General features: G+C 33.6%; 1 protein-coding gene across 1 annotated transcript; it reads left to right on the top strand.

Moving 5' to 3' along the window:
• The first annotated feature begins 718 nt into the window (after positions 1 to 718).
• LOC107904681 (outer envelope protein 64, chloroplastic) lies at positions 719 to 11,113 on the top strand. Its single transcript, XM_016831133.2, has 13 exons — positions 719 to 1,170; positions 2,335 to 2,487; positions 2,848 to 2,972; positions 3,247 to 3,372; positions 5,194 to 5,376; positions 5,483 to 5,627; positions 6,409 to 6,577; positions 7,633 to 7,767; positions 7,867 to 8,067; positions 8,770 to 8,897; positions 8,974 to 9,025; positions 10,054 to 10,123; positions 10,701 to 11,113. The coding sequence occupies exons 1-13, from the start codon at positions 968 to 970 to the stop codon at positions 10,781 to 10,783; spliced, it is 1,773 nt and encodes a 590-aa protein (XP_016686622.2). The 5' UTR covers positions 719 to 967; the 3' UTR covers positions 10,784 to 11,113.
• Positions 11,114 to 11,124: the final 11 nt, after the last annotated feature.

Below are 11,124 nucleotides of genomic sequence, written 5' to 3' on the forward strand. Positions count from 1 at the left end.
AATTTTTTATTCACTTTTTCTTTTACAGTCCAATTTTTTTCATGAAACAATTTTAAACATTACAAATTTGTGAACTAAAATCCAAATAGTTTTCTTATTTGATCTTCGTCATTGAGCGTCAACTTAATTTGAATTTAAGGTATAATTGTTTACTCGTCGATGGGTACTAATCCACCGTATCGACTGCTAAGTCAGTCACTTGAAGCTTGCTAGTTAAACTTAAAAAAACACTTAACAATTTAATAATTTAAATAAAACATTCAATAATAGTTTAATGACCTTATATTTAGTTTATTCTAATAAATAAAAAAAAAGTAAACTACACTAATTGCCACTTTAAATAAGATAATTGTGCGGTTAAATTTTTTTTTAACGAATTAGTGATGTGGCATATAAATCTGTTAAAAGAAATTTAACAACAATGATTAATTTACACAATTATTTTATTTAGAGTAATTAAATTCATTTTATTTTAAGTGATACAAATAGCGGTGATCATGGGTCGAGCATAGACAAAATTTTAGGTCTGTTTTCTAGGCCCGGCCGCGACCCAAAATATAGGCCTAAAATTTTGTCCAAGTTCGGCCTGAAAGAAAATTGCTAAGCTCGAGCCCATATTTTAACTCGAACCCTCCCATTTTTAGGGTGGGCCATCGGGCCGGGCCAGATAACCCAGCCCATGATACAAATAAAACAATCCCATTTTGAAGTTAACATGGGTGGAGTTTATCCTAAACTAGAAGGAAAAAATTAAAACAAAAAGATAACACACGCAAACAAGCAAAGCAAAGCAACTCAACACATATTCCGTCTGTGAGTGTAGAAATCTACAATCCAGCGGTCTCATCCACGCACTGCCAAAAATCCTCAAAACCCACCCTAACCCTCTCTCTCTCTCTCTCCTTTTTCTATTATCATATTTTTGTTTCTTTCCCATTCAAATTTCTAGGGCCTGACCGCCGCAGACATGGCTTCTCACGCCGCCAATCTATGGGTGCTGCTCGGCTTGGGTTTAGCTGGAATTTTTCTGATGACTAAAAGGCTTAAGAAAACTATTAAAGCCGACTTTGGGGCTTTTATTCAGAAGTTAGAGTTGCTTCCTCCGCCTCAGCCTGCTCCTCCTAAAGCTCCCCATCCTCTCACCGGTCTCAATTTCGCCGTTTCTGATGTGTATGCTATTCTTTTATCCCTTTTGTTTTTGAGTTTGTTGTGGTTTTTTGGGCAGTCGAGGAGAGATGGGAACCGGGAATTAATGAATTTATTTTACTATTGATTTGTTGTTACTGTTTCATTTTATCGAGCAGTGATAGTAAGTGGAAATTAATGAATTGTTTTTAGTTTTGTTTTGTTGTCACTGTAAACTGCTGCATTTAATTTTTTAGATAAGAGAAGTGATTAGGGTTAATGGTCAATATGTACGGCATCTTTGTTCTTTAGGGAAATAAAGAAATCCCAAATTATTAATAGGATTTTGTTGCTTCGACTAAGTTTCAGCTACATATGGAGTGGCGTAGGGTCACTGTACTTAGTTGAGTGTATTGTCTTCCTTTTTTGACCATTAGTAGTAATCCAGTTTGTGAGTTTGATATTTGAATAAGAAATAATGACTTCCTCTCTATAAGACAGACATTCTAACTCGTTTTGATAAACCTTAATAAGGGTTTGATTGTTGCTTTTAATACCTGTTCTTGTTTTATGGAAGTGAAATGCATACAGAATGATTTGGAATATAAAACATTAAAAACTTTGAATAGTTAAAAAATATTTTAAACTAAGTAATATTTTGAATAATGCAATTCGGGACTTTATGTCTTTATAGAATAGTTAAGTTTGAATGTTTTCACATTTTAGCTTGCGAGGAAGCAAAAACCAAAAAAGAATAACCTAAATGTTTTTCTTGCTATTATGAATATTTTGGAATTTCTTGTATTTCATTTTCAGGGTTGTTTATTTCAATTTATTTCAAAGCTTTGATTTGAAGTCTGTAAAGGTATCCATTTAATTTGATATTCACTGCCCCATTATTTCTCAAAGCATGTGTAAGATATGGAGGCAAGATTTTGCCTTGGGTTTTCTGCTCAAATATCCTCTGAGTGGCTTGTTATTATCCATTTCTTTTCCTTTTTCTCCTTTCGAGCAAAATTGTTGAAAGAGTTAATTCAATTGAACATTTCAAATTTCTTTTATGCTTGTGTTTTAGACTTTTAAGTTGTCAGTTCAGATTATTTATGTTAGACATGCATATAAGCATGTTTGCTTGTTCATATGTTCTACGTGATGTTTGTCAATATCTATGTGGCATCTAATAGCTGATATTTATGCCATGCTTATCAGATTTGACATTGAAGGGTATGTGACTGGGTTTGGCCATCCAGACTGGTTGAGGACACATGAACCATCTACTCGCACATCACCTGTGGTTTTGGCCCTTGTAGAAGGAGGTGCTACCTGTATAGGGAAAACTGTTGTGGATGAACTGGCATACAGGTATTTGCCATTGCAAACTGTTTTCCTGAGAAGCAGACTTTGGGTTTTCAACAATGTGTTGGAATTAAGGGGAATGGATGGAGAGGAAGGGAAAGGCTGGGGGAATTGGAGGGAATGATTACATGTTAATTTTTTCAACCAGAAAAGGTTGTAATTTCCCCCTTTTTTATAGTTTTAATATGCAAACATGGGGAACCAAGCCCTTTCCTCTCTACTCCTCTTGGTTCCCAACATATTGGTACATGTTTACTAAAGATGGAGATGTCTCTTGTTTTAGGAAGTAGTCATCAGACATGATTTAACTTTTTGGTTCTTAAGATTTGCAAGATGCTAGCTGCTTTTTGCTTGTTTGATTTTCAGTATCCATGGAGAGAATAAACACTATAGCACACCAACCAATCCTGCTGCACCTGCACGCATTCCCGGTGGATCCTCTAGTGGAGCAGCTGTTGCTGTTGCTGCTGATTTTGTGGACTTCTCTTTAGGTAGCTTTGCACTTCTGACTGCCTAGCTTTCTTTGTTTCAGGCTTTCTGCAATTGCAACTTGCATTTTTTTACTAAAATATTTGTAATTTTATATTTAATTGTAATATGTTAGGACATGCTACTACACTCTAGTTATTGTCAAGTTGTGATTTCCCTAATGAGTCAATTTGATCAAACATGATGAGATCTGTGACCCTGTAAAATATTGTATTCTAGAAGATCCTTCATAAAATAAAATTGGCTCTAATTTCTTCATATAACATCTTTGAGTAGGCATCGATACTCTTGGTGGCATAAGGGTACCTGCAGCTTTTTGTGGTGTTATTGGATTCCGGCCCTCATATGGTGTTATTTCTAACACTGGAATTATACCTGTTTCATCAAGCCTCGACACTGTTGGTATGTATGAAGGAATAACAAATGCTGTGTTATGCACTATGAAATTTTACACGTTGCCATATGGCATATGGGATGTGCAGTCATCTGTGTTCCCTAAAAAGTGGTTGTGATTTGATTTAAGTTTCTTAGATTATTTCCTTGTTTTAAATAAGTTTTATAACATGCTGTTTGTTTGCCCATGTTTCAATTCAGTTTGCTTTCTATTATTTTCCTCTTAATTTAGTTTGAAAGCTTAATTTGGTAATGGTTCTCTATTCAAAGCAGCCTTTAAGTTGAATATTTTTTGAATAGATTCTATTTCGAATGAGTTTTCCCTTTCTCCTGGTTTTATTCTCTATCTTGGGAATAGCTTTTCTTGTGTTTCAATGTACTTTGTGTATAAAAGTGAAAGCAATTCAGTTTGCTTACTATTGTTTTCCTCTTAATTTTGTTTGAAAGTTTAATTTGGTAATGGTTCTCTATTCAAAGCAGCTTCTAAGTTGAATATCTCTTCAATGTTTTCTATTCCAAATGAGTTTTCCCCTGGTTTTATTCTCTATCTTGGGTATAGTTTTTCTTGTGTTTTTGGTCCTGTTATATAAAATCATTGGTTGAGAAGCATTAAGCAATAGCCGGTGCTGATACAATAAAAATGCCCATTCAGCACTTCTGGCTAAGAACTACAGTCCATGAATTACATTCAATTTATGTATGATTTGAACAAATTTGCAACTTTTCTTCTTTTCTCCCCCCCCCCTTCATATTGAACCATTACACAGCATTTTTGCGTGTTCTGCTTACAATACATTTTGACGTTATGTGGTTTTAAATTTAGTATATGTTAGGATATAAGGAAGAAAAGGAAATGAGAGGTTTTTGTAGTGAAGTAAAAGATACTTCACTTTTTTGTTTGGATAGCTTAAATTAAGGGAAAGGAAATGAAAGTATTCTTTTGTTTGGTAAAGTAGTGGCAGGAGAAGACAGTATATTATACTACATTTCTCCTGTAATTCGCTACATTTTTTAGTTATCATGTCAGTAGCTTTGACATGAACTATTTAAGAAAATTCAGTGTCTGAAAGAAAAACAATTAAAGTAAGGAGAGTTTTTTTTTTCAATGAATCCATAGGTAATATATATTTGGAATCATTTTATACAACAATATGTTCTTTCTAAACCAATCCATTTATGAAGAAATTCAAGAATCTAAACTTGTATATCTTCATTTCTCCATTTTCATTTTTCTTTTCCAGAATTTGTGAAGACTTAACTAAATGGTTGATGAAATATAGTTGATGGATGAGTTGTTAAAGATATAAAGGTTGCACGGATGGCAAAGTTTGAGGATTATAGTGTATTTGAAAATTAAAATCACAACGCAATTACAAGGGTATCGAAGGACTTCACGTTAAATATTTCAATCCTTTCCTCTCCCTTCTGTTTTCTCCAAATTGGGTAATTAAAAATTGTAGCTTTGGAGGGAAATGGGAGTGCTCAACCCCAGTCCCTTTAATTTAAATAATATATTTTCTTTGGTGTCCTTCCTTTCTATTATTTTCCCTCCGCTCCCCTCCCCTCAAACCAAAAATAGTGGCCTTGTGCATTGTCAAACTAAATTTGTCTCTCAGCAGAAAAGTGCTAGGTGATGATCACAGAACTTCTGATTATATTACGAATCAGTCATTTGCTGATTCGGCACTATATTTTCTTTTGTGATTCTATTCTTTAAGTTTCATGTCTTTGCTAATTTTGTGATTTAGTCGGTCAAAATCTTGTCACTATTCTATTTGGAACTTATTAAATTTGATTATATTTGTTTGACTTGTCAAACTATTATTGCAGGATTGTTTGCTAAGGATCCTAGCACTCTTCGTCGAGTTGGCCTTGTGCTCTTGCAACTTCCATTTTCTGTTCAACGCAACCCTAAGCAAATCCTTTTAGCTGATGATTGTTTTGAACTGCTAAAGATTCCTAAGGATAGAATTTCACAAGTGGTGACTAATTCCACTGAGAAGCATTTTGGAAGTATGTTCTTTCTTACATGCCTTATTAAGGGTTTATGTGAATGAATTTGTTCTGCTTTGTTGTTTAGGGTTGTGCAAATTGCTAACTTTTCTCTTACTTACTTAAGGACAAGTATTGAAGCATGAAAATCTTGAGAAATACTTCAGTTCTAAGGTCCCAAGCTTGAAGGAGTTTTATAGCCAGAAAATAAATGGTGATTCAAAAATTTCATCCTTAACATTGCTTGCAAATGTTGCACAGATTCTTCGAAGGTGAGCTTTCATATTAATAATTTGTATACACGTATTAGCATTTGATGTTATTACCTATGCTGAATGATGATTATTAGTTTATTTATCATTTATGAAATTTCATATTGGCAAACCATGGTTAAAGATTCAACAAACAATTAGCTAGGTCTATTCCATTTCTATTAGTTCTAGATTATGAATTTACAGTACAGAAGTATAAATCCTTCACATATGTAATTGTTCCGATTTATTGTATTACTATTTTTAATCTTTCTACGTCTCTGGTGCAGTGTCTGGCATCTAGACAATTTTAGGATATTGTTTGTTTTCTTTACTAAAACAAGAAGATTGTTCATTACTCAAATTTGGATTTATTTTTTAATTCTTGTTTTCTTTGTGATATCTCTCCCTTATTTCTTTTATCCCCCTACCCCGAGTTTCACTATTTCTCCAGCTTTTGCTCATTATTTCATGTTTTTCCATGCACATGTTCTTTTTTGTTATTATTGCTGAAAAGCTTTTTGTATTCCTATGCCCTATTTTCAGTTCAACAAACATAGATGTAACAATGAAATCCCATGCAATTTGTTGTGCAAGTTGGGAACCTGGAGAGATGAGGAAGTTCTCATTGAAATATCTTCTTTTGTGCTGTAATATACTGTTGAATTTGTTTGTGCCTGACTTCTATTGATGCTTTAACTGGCCTATCTAATAGTCTTCCTAGGCTATTAGGTAGTCGCTCTTTGTTTAATACCATAAGGGTGATTGCCCTGATTGAGATCTTTTTGTATTCTTTCTCCAGATATGAGTTTAAATGTACGCATGGAGAGTGGATTCATTCTGAAAAGCCTGTTCTTGATTCTGCCATCTCTGCGCAAATAAATGAAACACTTGATATGACGGATAAGGAGATTGAAATTTGCAAATTGGTTAGGACTGAGATGCGTTTGGCTGTCAATAATCTTTTGAAGGTAAAGAGTTCTGTTAGATTCTACATTGTGAGTGTAACAATCATTTCCTGTTAAGTTAAAAATGCAATTTATTTAGCATTTAATTTCAATTCAACTTAGTATCTTTTCTGGAATGAAGTTGAAAGATGGTTATCCCATCTAACCTCCTTGTTCGTACACATCTTGCACCCTAGCATATAAACATATGAATTAGAGTTGTGCAACAAGTTGAGCTGTAGTATTGTTTTTAATCATGTAATTGTTCCTTGATCATCTAAGCTGCTCTTTAACTATAGACCAGATCTATATTCTTGTTTTTTATTTATGGATTCAGACTGCATGTTTGTACTCTCCAAACCAATAAGTTAATTAGTGATATGGACTTAAAACATAGTCGTTCATGTTTGTCCTGAGTCACATCATTGCAAAGCATAGTGTATCCAGATATAGCAATGTTTTACCCTCAGCTACGGGGAGGAGGAAAGAAAAGGAAGGAGGAGAGGAGGACAGGTTACTAATTTAGTTTGTTTAAAGGCTTGGCTGACAATTCTAGTGAGCTCTTGGTTTTGTTTATAATCTTTACTAATACCTTCAAGATTTTGAGAGCATTCTCATGTTCTTTTGATCTGTGATTCTGGATTGTACAATTTCTTTTATCAGAAGTTGGAGAAGCAAACTTCTCTCAAAGACTCTCTCTCTGTTATTTTCAAACTCGGTTTTGTATATTTTTCCTATAAGAAAAGGCCACTCTTTAGGGGGAAAAAACAATGGCAATGTTATACCCAAATTTATCCTTCAACGCTGTTCGAGAACCTTTGCATTATGATTTAAACTCAATAGTTGTTAATGATGTTTGTAATTTTTTCCTCACCCCTTTCAATTTATGATACACGACAAAACATTTTCTCTTATGTTGAATTATTATACAGAATTTTTCTACTTCCTTTTGCTCTAGGTAGATAACATGTGTGTCAGTGGATGCATCTGCACTGCTCTTATTTGTAGTGTTGTTTGATACTTTGATTCTATTGGACTGCTTTTTTTGAGGGTGGTTGTTTTCTATTTCTTGGGCTCAGGATGATGGAATTCTGGTGATTCCTACCACTGCTTATCCCCCTCCGAAACTTGGTAGTAAGGAAATCTTCTCAGATGACTACCAGAACCGTAGTTTTAGTCTGTTGAGTATTGCTAGCATCTCTGGTTGCTGTCAGGTGAAATTCTCTCTTATATTGATGTGCATAAAAGATTTAGTTTTAGAAGGGTTTTATTTTATTTTATTTTAAATTATCTGTACTTCATTAATGATGCAGGTCACACTACCTCTTGGATATCATGATAAGTGCCCAGTCTCAGTGTCCTTCATAGCCAGACATGGGGGTGATCGATTTTTACTGGATACAGTACAGACTGTATATTCATCCCTGCAAGAGCATGCTGATACTGTTGCTAAGTCTAAATTGTCGCCTAATGCTGTCAAGCAGGAACATTCTGCTGAGGCGGTTAAAGAAAAGGTGAGTATCATCTTGTAGTTAATCTGGATTGTACTTCATCAATAAGTTTAATGTAGAGTATATTGATTATTGAGTTCATATCATAATTTGTATTATTTTGATAATCCTTTTTTGTGGCATCAACAGTCAGTAGAGCTTCTTTCTTCTCAGTGTTGAACTGGTCTAGTCTAGCAGAATAGAAGTAATTAGCTGGGCATGGATATTATGAATTAGACTGATTTATGGTTGGCTTGGTTGGAGTTTACTGGTTCTAGTTTTGTTTGTTTTCATAGATGAACCAAATTTAGAAACTAGAGAAAAATTTGGAATGATAATGTATATAATATGACACATTATAAAACAAGTACTTACTTGCTATGGTTGTTAAAAGTAAGATTGCTCTGGAAAGTTGTTGTAGCTATAGGAAATTTGATCACAGTGCTTTCTGTTAATTGTTAACTCCGGAAAGGAACAGAGGAAACTGTTTGTTTTAGTTAAATTGTGCATATGTTTCTTTATTTGCCCTCTTGCTGAGCTTATTTCACTAAGGCTTGGCGTATGTTCTCGGTACATGATCTGTTGTATGGTTTACCCTTGTATTGTTTCTTAGATTCTAGTGTATGTATCACATAGCTAGCTTTGTTGCACAACCCTTTTCTTTTCCTGCACATTTTCTCCTTTTTCTTAAATAATTTTTTTCTGTTTACAAATTCTCTGGTTTAGGGCAACCAAGCATACAAAGATAAGCAATGGCAGAAGGCTATTGGGTTTTATACTGAGGCTATCAAGCTTAGTGACAATAACGCAACATATTATAGCAACAGGGCCGCAGCATATCTAGAACTAGGAAGGTAAAATTTTACTCTTTTAGAGTAAACTACATCCACACTGGTTTTTTGGTACTTGATTTTTTTCCCTCCCCTTCAGTTTCCTCCAAGCAGAAACAGATTGTACCAAAGCTATCAGCCTTGATAAAAAGGTAATTTCTTCCTGGAAAAGATAATGATTTTGATTGTATAACTGTTGTATATTTTATTCCGTACATGGCATTTTTATGCATTATCTTTGATTGAAGTTTACTTAAAATCATAATTTCTTCCATGATTCCATTATCTGTTTCAACAAGTGTCTCTGTTTGCAACTTATTGTGCTTTGTTTCTCGTTCTAATGATATGATGTAATTCAATCGATGCTAAGGATCTGGTTGATTATTGTTTTTGCTTCTAAAGGCAAGTAGGGAAAGAGTACAAACAATAATTTTAGGTAGTAAGCATTTTAAAAAATTTACTTTCGTGGATAAACATCTGTATTTATTCAAATTCTTTGAAACAATTATTTTTAAGTTTTTCTAAATTTTTAGTCAATGTGTTCCTTCCATTTCAAATTAACTTCAGATCTCACCATTTTAGCATGTTTCTAATTACTGTTTGCTTTCTTGAAATAGGAAACATTATCCATACTGTATAATAAAATTACTGACCAATTCATCAACTAATGTTGATTTACAAACAAAACAATATTTTACGTGGGCCATTCTCTAGCTTTTTTATGGAACTTGAAGGTTATGGTTGTAAAATAATTGATGAAATTGCTTATGTGTACAAAACATTGTGGCATTTCGTAAGTGCCGAATCAATTTAAAAGGGAGGGCTTTTTTATTGCTTCTGCTTTAGATAACTTTTGATCAAGTGAAAGTTTAGTTGTAAAATTGTTGTATTTGCATTTAAAGATTCTATATATACTTAAAATGAACCCTGTCTATTAATAATGTATACATCCATTATATGATTGAGTTTGGTTTGATATGAAGAGGCTGGCCAATATCAAACTGGTTTCTTGGATGATCATGGAACAAAATTTTGCAGTTTCTTTTCTATTTCTCTTGTGGCACTCACTGAAATTTCTCTTAACAAAGGATGAAGTATTCAAGAGACTGCATATGAAAATAAACTGTTCTTCTCTTTGTTTTCATTTATATACTATTGTTTGCTATGTTATATTTGTCAGAATGTAAAGGCATATTTACGAAGAGGCACTGCTAGAGAGATGCTTGGTTACTATAAGGAGGCAATTGAGGGTGAGTTCTTACATTTCATGTTCCAGGTATTCTGTATTGTTATCTTTATATACAAGCCGCTCCATCTGCTTGATCAGTCAGAAATGAAAACAAAGGACTATGAATGCTCATGCCCTGTTTGGATTTGTATGCTTTTTGAGAATTTTGTTGAATAGAAACACTCTGATACTGTCATGGCTGTTGCAATTTAACATGCATATAATGAGCTCTAGAATGACAGCATAGTGCTTATATCCAAGTTGTTTCTATACGAAAATTTCAAACCTTTATGTACGGTGAATGTACCTCAGAAGTCCTTCTATTATAGGGACCTTATCAAATTAGTCCCTCTATTATTAAATAGATCAATTTGGTCCCTGTACTATTAAATGAGATCTTTTGGTTGGAATTGAACTGCAATTGAAAAAAAAAATTCAAGATATTTTTTATATAGGAAGTGTCTGTCACAATTTGGAATTCTTTTTAATAGTATATAGGGACTAGTTTGATCCAGTTCCTATAGTACTGGGACTTTTCAGGATTTCAACCCTTTATGTACTGGATATATGTTGCAATAATGGCACCTTTTGCACTGCAGATTTTAGCTATGCTCTGGTGCTTGAACCAACCAATAAGAGAGCAGCCCTTTCTGCAGATAGGTTAAGGAAGGTATTTCAGTAAGTGAATGGAAGATAAAAATGAAATTATAAGTGGATTCAGTGTTGCAGAATTGGTTCATACGAGTTCTAAGTCATCCTTTTGATTTTGTTGCATCAATTTCAAAGGATGAAGATTTTCATGCATCTGAGATGTCGCAGGATGAGTTGGTTTTTCATACTATTAATTTTTATCTATCGCTTTGGTCTGCATCCTTTATTTTAAAATCATTATTATATTTTGGTAGGTATTCAGTCCAGTTTTGTTTCTTTATAATTGTTCTTTGTATTATTGTATAATACTAGGATCTTATCGACTTCTACACATTCCTTTTATATATCGAGTTTTATGCCTTATGAATGTCG

The sequence above is a fragment of the Gossypium hirsutum genome, chromosome D11, assembly GCF_007990345.1.
Source record: "Gossypium hirsutum isolate 1008001.06 chromosome D11, Gossypium_hirsutum_v2.1, whole genome shotgun sequence".
Lineage (NCBI taxonomy): Eukaryota > Viridiplantae > Streptophyta > Magnoliopsida > Malvales > Malvaceae > Gossypium > Gossypium hirsutum.